This window comes from Felis catus, chromosome D2, assembly GCF_018350175.1.
Source record: "Felis catus isolate Fca126 chromosome D2, F.catus_Fca126_mat1.0, whole genome shotgun sequence".
In the NCBI taxonomy this organism is placed as follows: domain Eukaryota; kingdom Metazoa; phylum Chordata; class Mammalia; order Carnivora; family Felidae; genus Felis; species Felis catus.
This window is the reverse complement of record NC_058378.1, coordinates 50,403,964-50,416,602: the sequence shown is the minus strand read 5'-3', so window position 1 is coordinate 50,416,602 and position 12,639 is coordinate 50,403,964. Positions and strand designations below refer to the sequence as shown.

General features: G+C 38.9%; 2 protein-coding genes across 7 annotated transcripts in view; one reads left to right on the top strand and one right to left on the bottom strand.

Moving 5' to 3' along the window:
• KIF20B (kinesin family member 20B) overlaps positions 1-8,504 on the bottom strand; it is a 73,367-nt gene extending 64,863 nt beyond the window's left edge. For 2 of the 3 annotated variants that reach the window (XM_023240705.2, XM_023240707.2), the window contains exons 1-3: positions 8,380-8,504; positions 6,299-6,391; positions 4,793-4,940 (exon numbers count right to left, since the gene is read on the bottom strand). In XM_023240705.2, the coding sequence (XP_023096473.2) occupies positions 4,793-4,939 (147 nt within the window). In that variant the 5' untranslated portion in view covers position 4,940; positions 6,299-6,391; positions 8,380-8,504. Of the gene's footprint in view, positions 1-4,792; positions 4,941-6,298; positions 6,392-8,296; positions 8,316-8,379 lie in introns of those variants that run through there. The other variant, XM_023240706.2, reaches the window with a different exon arrangement.
• A 109-nt stretch (positions 8,505-8,613) lies between these two features.
• The window catches only part of PANK1 (pantothenate kinase 1), a 101,751-nt gene continuing 97,725 nt past the window's right edge, over positions 8,614-12,639 (top strand). For 2 of the 4 annotated variants that reach the window (XM_023240708.2, XM_023240709.2), the window contains exon 1: positions 8,614-8,772. The gene's annotated coding sequence lies outside the window, so the exon portion shown is untranslated. The remainder of the gene's footprint in view (positions 8,773-12,639) is intronic. The other 2 variants (XM_019813530.3, XM_019813531.3) reach the window with 1 other exon arrangement.

Below are 12,639 nucleotides of genomic sequence, written 5' to 3'. Positions count from 1 at the left end.
CTTTTTTTAAAGCGGCTATTACATAACCATTTAAGGTCATACAGAACCTCTAAGCAATCAGTGATTCTTCTGTTTGTAACCATTTATATGTCTAAAGAAAAGCAAATCTGCTTTAAAAAAAATAATACCACAAAAGACTCGATTTCCTCTACCTTCTATATTTATATTTGAAGCTTATAATACACCTCTTTTCCCTAAAATCCTGACCTTTGTAACTAAAAACAAAAAATAGGGCTCTACGTCACTAAAACATAGAATTCCAAAGTAAATTACAAGCAACCAGAATAGCCCATTAACCCAAATGTTCAATTCTATTTAAAAATTGTTTGCTATACAGCATTCTCTTTACTGCTTCCTTTGGGGGAGAAATTAATTCCTTTTTTAAAATAATTCTAAAGAAGTGTGTTTTTTTAAGTAAAAAGGAAACAATTACTTAGATACAATTTACTAAAAACAAACCAAAAAAACTAGAAAATCTAAACAGACTTGTATTTATTAAAGAAATTCAACTAAAAAAAAAAAAACCTTAACTTATATTCAAACAAACAAAATAATCCCACAAAAAACTCCAGGCCCTGGTAAGTCATTACTAAATTCTTTCAAACACTTAAGGATGTAATCATACAAATCATAGATAAGCCCTTTAAGAAAATAAAGAGAGAGAACACTTTTCAACTAATTTTGAGTATGACATAACCTTGACACCATGATCTGACAAAGATATCCTCAGAAGAAATTACAGAACCACCTCTCTAATTTAGATGCAAAAATTCCCTAACAAAGTATTAGCCAATATATAAAATAGAATAATATATCCTGACCAAAAATGTTTTATCTCAGGACTGCAAGGTCAATTTAGCATTCAAAAATCAATTTGGGTAATTAACCACATTAAAAGAATAAAGAAACACTTATCTCTAATAGATGTAAAAAAAGCATTTGATGACAGGATATTGACATATGTATTCAAGATCCATTCATAAAAATTCTCAGCAAGTGGAATAGACAGGAACTTCCTTCTGATAAAGAACATTTACAAAAACCTACAGCTAACATCATACTTAATGATCAAAGACAGAATCTAAGATAAGTAGCAAGTAACAAGACAAGGATTTCAGCTCTCATCACTTCTATTCAACTCTGTACTAGAGGTTCTAGCCAATGGTAATCAGGGGGAAGGAGGGGAGGGGAGGGGAGAGAGAAAGAGAAAGGAAGAAGGAAGGAAGGGAGGGAGGGAAGGAACGAAGGAAAGTAGGAAGGAAAGAAAGAAAGAAAGGAAGGAAGGATGGAGGGAAGGAGGGAGGGAGGGAGGGAAAGAAAAAGAAGCAAGGGAAGAAGAAAGAAAAGACATCCAGATTAGGAAGAAATAAAACTGTCTCCATTCAGACATTAGCATCTACATACAAAAATCTAACAGAATCTACAAAAACATCTCTAGAGCTATTAAACGAGTTTAGCAATGTTAACATGATACAGGATCAACATGCAAAATCAATTATTCTTTTATACACTGGGAAGAAACACCAGAAATTGATTTTAAAAGCAGTATCATTTGGAAGAAATCAAAAATCATGAAATACAGGATAAATTTGACAAAAGATGTGAGAGACCTACACTCTGAAAACTACAAAACATTGCTCAGAGAAATTAAAGGAGACCAAAAGAAATTGAGATACACCTTGTTCATCATTTGGTAAACTCAATATTGTTAAGATGTCAATTCTTCTAAAACTGATCTACATATTCAATGCAACTGCAATCAAAATCCCAAGAGGCTTTTGTTGTGGCAATTGACAAACTCATCTAAAAATTCTCACAGAAATGCAAAGTATCTAGAATAGTCAAAACTATGAAAAAGAAATTGAGTGGGCTAACACTACCTGATTTCAACACTTATTTCAAAGCTACAATGATCATAACAGTGGGGTACTGGCAGAAAGAGAAATCAATGAAACAATATTCAGAAATAAACTCCCATAGAGAAGGACATTTGATTTATAATAAAGATGCAAAGGAAATGCAGTACAAAGAGCATAGCTTTTTCAGCAAATCATGCTAGAACAATTAGATATCTATATATAAAAAAAAAAAATAAGGATTTGGATACATGCTTCACATTGTTTATAAAAATTCAAAATGGATCATATCCTAAATGTAAAACTAAAACTGTAAAACTTCTAAAAGAACACATAGAAGAAAATCTTTGTGGACTTGAGTTAGGCAAAGATTTCTTAGGTATCACACCAAAAGGACAATCCACAATAGAAAACATTGATGAAATTAAAAATTTCTGTTTTCTCTTCTTGCATTGTTGGTGGGACTATAAACTGGTGCAGCCACTCTGGAAAACAATGTGGAGGTTCCTCAAAAAATTAAAAATATAATTACCCTATAACCCAACAATAGCACTACTAGGAATTTATCCAAAGGACACAGGAGTACTGATTCATAGGGGCACATGTACCCCAAATGTTTATAGCAGTGCTATCAACAACAGCCAAATCATGGAAAGAGCCCAAATATCCATCAACTGATGAATGAAGACAGAAGATGAAGATGTGGTGTGTGTATGTGTGTGTGTGTATATATATATATATATAGAGAGAGAGAGAGAGAGAGAGAGAATAGAATAGAATAGAATACTACTTGGCAATGAAAAAGAATGAAATCTTGCCATCTGCAACAACATGGATGGAACTGGAGGGTACGTAAGTGAAATAGGTCAGTCAGAGAAAGACAATTTCACTCATACGTGGAAGTTAAGAAACTTAACAGAACATTAGGGGGGAAGGGAAAGAAAAAAATATATAACTACAAATAGAGAGGGAGGCAAACCATAGGAGACTCTTTAAATACAGGGAGTAAACTGAGGGTTGATGGGGGTGGGGAAAATGGGTGATGGGCATTGAGGAGGGCACTTGCTGGGTGGGATGAGTACTGGGTGTTGCATGTATGTTATGAATCACGGGAATCTACTCCCAAAGCCAAGAGTTAGCTAACTCTTCTTTTAAAAAACAAAAAACAGGGACGCCTGGGTGGCTCAGTCAGTTGAGCGTCCGACTTCAGCTCAGGTCATGATCTCACAGGCCGTGAGTTCAAGCCCGGCGTCAGGCTCTGTGCTGACAACTCAGAGCCTGGAGCCTGCTTCAGATTCTGTGTCTCCCTTTCTGTCTGCCCCTTCCCTGCTCATGCTCTGTCTCTCTCTGTCTCAAAAATAAATTTAAAAAACAAACAACTTCTGTTTTAAAATAAAAACAAAAAACTTCTGTTGTTCAAAAAATACTGTCAACAGAGGATAGGCAACTCACAGACTAGGAAAAAATATTTATAAAGCATATATCTGAAAAATATAAAGAACACTTAAAATTAAGTAATAATATAAAAACAAACAATCCAATTTTTTTATTTTTTTATTTTATTTTTTTTTTCAACATTTATTTATTTTTGGGACAGAGAGAGACAGAGCATGAACGGGGGAGGGGCAGAGAGAGAGGGAGACACAGAATCAGAAACAGGCTCCAGGCTCTGAGCCATCAGCCCAGAGCCCGACGCGGGGCTCGAATTCCCGGACCGCGAGATCGTGACCTGGCTGAAGTCGGACGCTTAACCGACTGCGCCACCCAGGCGCCCCCCAATTTTTTTAAATGGGGAAAGATTTAAACTGACACTTTACCAAAAATACACTAATGACAAATAAGCACATGAAATCATATTCAACACATTTAGTTATTAAATGCAAATACCGACTTGATACCAATATATATCTATTAGAATGGCTAAAACTAAATTTAGACTACCCAGAGAAGCCAATATAAATTAAAGACAAGAACAAAGTTGGTGGACTGCCACCATCCGACTTCAAGACATTCTATAAAGCTACAGTACTCAAGGCAGGGTGGGGCGCCTGGGTGGCTCAGTAGGTTAAGCATCGGACACTTGATTTCAGTTTAGGTCATGATCTCATGATTCATGAAATCAAGCCCAGCAGCCCCGTGCTGACAGCGTGCAGCCTGCTTATGATTATCTCCTTCCCTCTCTCTCTGCCCCTCCCCCAGTCGTGCTCACTTACTCGCTCGCTCACTCTCTCTCAAATAAATAAAACTTTAAAAAATAAATAAAGTTTACAAAGACACAAAACAAACAGTGGTAGTAGGTACGGTGGTAGAAGGAAGGATTTTTACTTTTTAAACGCTACTGAGTTAGTTTACTTTAAGTAAGGCATGCAATTCCTAGGGGCATAGTGGAATGTCTTACATTTTTGAGGAAATCATGGCAGTACTTAACCTGTTGAACACCGTGAACTATTAGTTCAAAATAGTTCACAGTTGCCACCTTAGATCATACCATTTCTTTTGATGTCATATCTTGGTGAAGCTGGATTCTTCAGTGGTTGCTATGATAAAAAACAAGTACTACCCCAAAACACTGAAGAACAGGAAATAAGGTTGGCAATATCTAATCTGATTCCAAAGCCTGAGAAGCTATGATGTGCACAAAAGATATACATATCCTTACAGCAAATAACTGTGGTAATTAAAGAAAAACAATTTTTTTTTCATTTACGTTAATATTTTTCAAATGGCTCTAGGTTAAGGTATAGTTATATATTAAGCTGCTCGGACCTACTACTTGGAAGAGCTGGTATGTATTTAGGGCACCATGAAAAAATTACCGAGATAGAAGGTTGCCTTAAACCCACAAAGTCGGGAAAGCTCTGGTCATACCTGTCTGCAAGTGTGTGCACACCACACACATTTCCACTCAATCAGCATAATGCTTTCCTTGTACTTACCTCAGTATTTGAAGCAACTAAGGAAAATTCATGAGAGAGATTAAGCTTAACGCCATCAAAATTTATTTCTGACGGTCTTGCAATTGGGTCAGCACTAAAAACATAGGATGGTCTAGGCACTCCATCTTGATTTAAATTAGATTCCATTCTGCAAGAATAACAGTAATTTTAGATAATTTTAATAAATTAGCATATAAGCCACTCATAGTTTAAAATGTCTGAGTCCAGCCCACTAATAACCCCCATAACTAGATTTCTAGAGAGGGGAACATTACATCTATAACACAATGCTGACCCACGGAAAAGACAAATGATCAAAATTATAAAGATTCCGAATCAAGTAATATTGAACAGAGCCTGCCACTACTATTCATATGATCCAACTTATAGGTCGATTCAGCCAGAGATTTCATGAGTAAAGGTAGTCCATTAAGTAAGACAATATAAAACATTCAATCTCTGCCTGAAATCCTCTCCAAAATCAAATAATTATAGAGTAAATAATAATCTTGTGTTACTTTAGTTATTTAATGTCTTCTGAAAATGTTAGTTATAAGCCTTCGTAATGTTTTAGCATTTACGAGTTAAATTCAGTTATCTGGACAACTGAATTCTTTCAACTGAATTCTTCCAAATAATGCAAGTGAAAAGTGAAATAATGTATGTGACCACATTCAAAACAGTACCTGACACATTGGTAACTTTAACTAAAAAAAATTTAACATTCAAATAATTATTGACAATCTACTAGGTGCATAATAGCAGGGAGAAAGAGAGCTCCTTGATGTTCTTTGACAGTATTATGAAATAAAAGAACAGTGATTCCCAAACTAGGGTTCCTGGCTCAAGAAAAGAGTAATGGGCATCCATACATATTATATAAATAAGCCAAAGATGGCCCCTGTTCATTGGCCCTGTGTTGTTTACTTCTTCACAGAACGCCAGGAATGTTAGTTCAAAAACCTATTAGGTGCCAAATTAAAATTTTTACACATCAATTTGCTTTTAATATAGCCCAAATAATCTTTTTTCTTTTTTCAAGTCAACCAGAGCATAACTAGTTTGCACATCCCACGAAACTGCACCCAACTTCTGCTCGCAGAGACAAATTCAGGACTATAAAAACCCAAGCCACTGATGCCCCTAGGAGCTGGCTGACTCAGGTACTCCCCACTGTGCTTCTGAGTAACAACACCACTTAAGACCATAAACCCCCAAGTCTAATTCTCCTCTCCGTCCCCTCCCAACCCCCTAGGTTCCTTTACCTTTTCCCCCTTCTATGTGGTGGTCCTTCACTCTAGCTTCTGAAAGATTTCATGCTGGGGTGGACCTCTTTCCCATGTAATCCTGTCAAAGTGCTATCCCAATAAAGTTCCTGTGTGATACTGACATACTGTGGTCATATCTTTTTCCTAGATCAGCCCTGAAACCCACAAACTCAATACAACAGTTGTTTTTGTTTTTCTGTTTTTCCTAAATCTCAAAAAGACAAAGGAAATTATTTACCTTCAACAAAGCCCAGGAAACTGCAGGATCAACCAACCATACACTTTAGTATCTTGGTTGCTTTTGTCTTTATTGTATTGTCAGTGATAAATACTGTGATAAATAAAAATGAAATAATTACTTAAAATGCAGTTTGATAGAATATTTCAAACACCCAATGTATGGGTGAAAATTAAGAAAAAGGGTATCCGATAGAGTGGAAATAACCACTGATCTAGAATATAGAGAAGTTTGCAAAAACATAAAAGCACTGGCTTGACATTGCATAAGTCAGATTTTACAGAAATACCCAGGAAATTGGAAGATAAATTTCATTCTTTGCCTTCAATTATTAAAAAAAAATGATAAGCCTTCTATTAAATTACTGAATCAAAAAGAATATTTATACCTCTTTTAAAAAGCAAGGTTACAGTAGTTTGTACTTGTTCATAGTTCAGTTTCAATGAACTACCTCTTAACATTTATAAAATTGTTGACATATACTGTCACAACCTGAACTTCTGGTTAACTTGTATTTAAGTGTGAGAAGTTAACTTCTTCCTAACTAGACTAGAAATCTCTTGAGGGCAAGAAGAACTAGTCTGTATCCCCTACAACATATTCAGAGATGTATGAGGATAAAAATTCCCTAATGACTTAAATTAGAATAATAAAATCCTCTATATCAAAAAAAATTGGTACTACTTTTTTAGTGATATTATGTTTAGCAACAGCAGGGTTCAAGACCTGTTTCAAAGGCTGTTCCCACGACTGAGAATGTGAATCTTTTTATCTTCTCTCCAGTGAGATTCCATGGCTGAACACTTGTGAAAAATAACAAATACACTACTGAATGAGGTTTCTGAATGCCATCCACAAAATACAGTTTCAAAAGAACCCTCCTCCTAATAGAGGAATCCTTTCTAGGATCTTGCAACTTGAAGTCCTGGGTGGTGGAGATCTAATAAAATACATAGACTGTTACCGCGGCTTCTGGGTAAACATGCTACTTCGTTTTAAAAGCAAAAGTAAACCTTGGGTGCCTGGCTGTCTCAGTCTGAGCATCGGACTCTTGGTTTCAGCTTGGGTCATATCTCAGGGTTAGTGGGATCCAGCCCCACCTGTAGGGCTCCACGCTGACAATAGGGAGCCTGCTTGGGAATCTCTCTCTCCCTCTCTCTGACTCTCCCCTGCTAGCTCTCTCTGTCTCTCTCTCTCTCTCTCTCTCAAATAAACAAACATTAAAACATCCTTTTTAATTAAAAAAAAAAGTGAATCTGAATCTGATCACCTTAAGCAAAGATTGCTTAAGGCATGAATTTAGGATTGTCAACTAATCCTTCAGCAAGGAACATTAGAGTTGTGTCAGAAGGAATCACTGAAGCAGGAAGTAGAACGAGTTGGGGGAAACATTCTAAACTAGGGGATGACAGTAGTCCTCACATTTGCCACACACACCCTCTTCCGCTTGGTACTAAAAAGCCCCCAAGGGCAAACCCCTGGTAGTGGAAGCAGCGTGGAAATAAAAGCACCTACAGCCAGACAGGGCTTCCCCCCACCACCCCCCAAAAAAGAGGTCATATCATCTACCAAGCAAACTGCTCACCTCCGGGATCCAGAAAACTAGGCCTGGCAATGGAGGCCAGCGCCCCAACAACAGCAGCAGCAATAACAAAAAACACTAATTGCAAACATTTGGTGCCTACTATATACTGGCACCGTTTCTAACAACTTTACATATTATTTTATCTTCACAAGAGCCGGAAGAGGTAAAATATTATTATTACTACCTCTTTTAACACATGAGGAAACTGAGACCCAGAGAGAGAAAATACGTTGCCTTGCCTCACTCAGCTAATATGCGGTGGAGACGACATTTAAGCCCCAACCCAAGTAGTATGGCTCAACCCTGCGATGCGCAGGCGGTGCCCACGGTGCCCTAGGAGCACCCATCGCTCTGCAACCCAGTTTCCCTAGAGTAACCTCAGGGGCGTCGGGATCTCCTGGGAAGGTACTCACACTGCCAGCACCGTTTCCCAGCCTCAAGTCTGGTATTCGCGCAGTCAGCCACCTCGCACCCTCACCTGGGCCCACCTCCTCACCTGCGCAAGTTGCCAGACCTGCCAGATCTGCGAGCAGCACCGCGATGTTTTCTTTTTCAAATTCAAACAATGGCGGCCAAGCCACCGCACTGCACGCTGGGAGTGGGCGGGGCTTCCGGAACGGCGCCTAGGATCGCAGAGGCTCGAGCCGTGGGCTTCCCACTAGGTCCCGGAAGGAGCTTTCAAATCTGGGGCGGATCTCTGATCGCCCGCAAGTGATGGGCTACGGGGCCGGTGGGTGGTCTGCGTGCGGAGGGTCGGAGCTTCCAGCAGAGTCCGCCGTGCCGCGAGGGATGGGACGCTGCCTGGTGGTTGCGGCGGGTACCACCTCCGTTGGCACGGACGCCAATCTCGGATACCGTCGTGGAGACGAGACGTAGCGAAGGCCTGGAGGTGAGGCCGCTGCCACCACACTTAGCCCCGCGACTCCCCCAGGGACGGGCCGAGGAATGGGGGCTAGCCTCTGCCCGGTCCGGTCCCTGCGGGCGGGAGCAGACCTACTTGTCCCGAGAGTCGCTTAGAACTAGCGCTGCCCGCACCCGAAGGGCCACTTCCCTCGCTGCGTGACCCCATATGTCATCCCCAGCCGCCCTCGTGGACGAAATGAGTTTTTCCCAGAATAGACTCGTATAAGCATTTTCTTTCTTTCTCTCTCTCTTTCTTTTTCTTTCTTCCTCTTTCTTTCTTCCTTCCTTTCTTTTTTTCTTTCTTTCTCATTCTGAGAGTATAAAGGACCTACCGCTGCGAGGCGCTGTGCTTTGACAGTCTAAATTCCATGCATAGGCAAGGTCTTTGCCCAAAATGTTCAGAGCCAGTACAGCCTCCTCTGCCTCTTTTAAAGTGATCCTCTTCTTCCGAGTGTGGTGCTGTAATATTCATGTCAAGCATTTATTACTGAGGCCGTCTCTCCCTGGTGTACTTGATTTTAAAGAAAAATATAACTGCTAAGGTTAATTGAGCGTTTACCTTGTGCTGGTGCTAAGCATATAAAATGGATCGTCTTACCGACCCTGAGAACAACCTTTTGAGGTAAATAACATTATCATCCCCATTTTATAGATTCTGAGGAAGCTGACTTCATATAGTTAAGTAATTTGCCAAAAAGCATATGGTTATTAATGGGGGAGCTGGGATTTAAACGCAGCTGAATGAGGGGCGCCTGGGTGGCTCAGTCGGTTGAAACTTCGACTTCAGCTCAGGTCATGATCTCACTGCTCCTGAGCTCAAGCCTGGCGTGGGGCTCTGTGCTGACCGCTCAGATCCCGGAGCCGGCTTCAGATTCTGTGTGTGTCTCTCTCTCTGACCCTCCCCTGCTCACGGTCTCTCTTTCTCCCTCTCAAAAATAAATAAACATTTTTTAAAAATGTTTAAGAAAATCATATTTATATTTTTTAGTAAACAGATGCAAAAGAATATACAAAATACACTAACTTTTGTGTAAGAAAGGAAAAATGAAACTCTAAATATATACCACACACACACACATTTTTTTCTTGTTTTTTAAGAGATAAACTCAAAAACTAAATAAGAAAATTAGCTGAAAATGGTCACCTATGGGGGGTGGGAATGTTATGCAAGGATTAGTGATGGCAGTTTGATTTCTCTGAATAACCTTTTGTTTTTTTAAATATAGTTTTGCCCTTTCAAAACATTGTCTAAAACAGTGGAAATAAAAGCAAGCCCTAAAACTTAATACAAAAAAGACCTGAACATACCTGTGTATCAAAATGCCAGCACAACCATACAGAGTTCATTCAATTACTTGAGTACAGTACTCCATGAACTGGGGTTAGGAGTTCTGGAATACAGCATAAGAGCAAAAAGTACAAAGAAATCAATAACTTCACTTAGTAAGTTTGATGTTGAAAAGGGTATTGGTAGAGTAGTTTTGAAACTACTATGCATGCATTATTGGAAAAAGCAAACGAGTGAATATACTCATGTTGTTTGGAACCAAGTTTCTCACTGTGGGAGAAGGGAGATAACAAATACGGAATGATAGAAGCTAAGGAAGAATCCCAGAGTGTTGGATTTGAATCGGCATTAGTAGAATAAAGTTGTGATTTCTTTTTTTTTTTTTTTTTAATCTCAATTGGTCCATTGCCAGGGTTTAGAGGCATAGAAACTCTGACACCCCAGTAACAATGAGCACACTAGCACCAAGCCGCCCAAGTGGTTTCTAAATACCATTCTCATCCCTAAAATGAATCAGTGCTCCTTGGAGAGAAGGCTGCTTCTCATCCGGAGCAAGGAATTACAAAGCAAACCTGGAACACTCTTGTCAGAAAGCAAAGAAGTCCTTAGAGATTCACAGAGTCATTTCAAAGGATACTGGACCTAGCTTAAAGGAGCCTCTGTTGACCATACTTGGAACAATTTGAGCATCAAAAAGAATAATGATGGTGAGAGATTGAAACAGATTTCGTTTTTTTAACATTCTTTCCATGAGAGACAGAAGGAGAGATGGAATAAAAATGAAAAGTTCTTTACACAAGAATGTCAATTAATGAATACAAATGAAGCAGTAAATGGGAAATCTCCATTTTGCAACTCCCAATGTAAAAATTGATAGGAGTAAGCCTTATGAATACATGCTAAAACAATGGATAAAAGATGCTAAAATCATTGGCTGGAAGGTTGTTGGGGAACAGGACATTAACACTATCTCAAAGAATGTCCTAGAGAGTAATTCATAATTAGAAGGGAAAGGGGAATTTTACAATGTAGAGGTTTATTTATTGGACATACCTTAACCAAATGAGGAAACTTTAGTATCACCAATGATGGAGTGATCTATCACCTAATGATACCTGTGCCAGAAATGTTTAAGTCTAATTATGAGGAAACAAAACAAAATGAAAAGAATATAGAACACTTTACAAGACAGCAGGCCTAGGTTCTTCAAAAAGCGTCAGGGAAAAAATGTCAGTGTCAGGGAAAAAGAAAAAAACAAGGTAAAGGACTGCTTTAGTCAGGAGACAAAACTTACAAATGAAATTCATAAATCTTGATTGGTTCACAGATTTTTTTGTTATCTTTATTTAATTTATTTTTTTAATTTACATCCAAGTTAGTTAGCATATAGTGCAACAATGATTTCAGGAGTAGATTCCTTAATGCCCCTTACCCATTTAGCCCGTCCCCCTCTCCCACAACCCCTCCAGTAACCCTCTCTTTGTTTTCCATATTTAAGAGTGTCTTATGTTTTGTCCCCCTCCCTGTTTTTATATGATTTTTGCTTCCCTTCCCTTATGTTCATCTGTATTTTCTCTTAAAGTCCTCATATGAGTGAAGTCATATGATTTTTGTCTTTCTCTGACCAGTTTCGCTTAACATAATACCCTCCAGTTCCATCCTTGTAGTTGCAAATGGCAAGATTTCATTCTTTTTGATTGCCGAGTAATACTCCATTGTGTGTGTGTGTGTGTGTGTGTGTGTGTGTGTGTGTGTATACTACATCTTCTTTATCCATTCATCCATTGATAGACGTTTGGGCTCTTTCCATACTTTAGCTATTGTTGATAGCACTGATATAAACATGGGGGTGCATGTGTCCCTTCGAAACAGCACACCTGTATCCCTTGGATAAATGCTGAGTAGTGCAATTGCTGGGTCGTAGGGTAGTTCTATTTTTATTTTTTGTGGAACCTCCATACTGTTTTCCAGAGTGGCTGCACCAGTTTGCATTCCCACCAGCAGTGCGAAAGAGATCCTCTTTCTCTGAATCTTTGCCAACATCTGTTGTTGCCTGAGTTGTTAATGTTAGCCCTTCTGACAGGTCACAGATTTTTTTTTAAAGAAGTAACTACATGGGAATGCAAGCTGGTGCAGCCACTCTGGAAAACAGTATGGAGGTTCCTCAAAAAACTAAAAATAGAACTACCCTACGACCCAGCAATTACACTACTAGGCATTTATTCAAGGGATACAGGTGTGCTGTTTCGAAGGGACACGTGCACTCCCATGTTTATAGCAGCACTATCGACAATAGCCAAAGTATGGAAAGAGCCCAAATGTCCATCGATGGATGAATGGATAAAGAAGATGTGGTATATACATACAATGGAGTATTACTCGGCAATCAAAAAGAATGAAATCTTGCCATTTGCAGCTATGTGGATGGAACTGGAGGGTATTATGCTAGGTGAAATTAGAGAAAGCCAAAAATCATATGACTTCACTCATATGAGGACTTTAAGAGACAAAACAGATGAACATAAGGGAAGGGAAACAAAAATAATATGAAAATAGGGAGGGGGA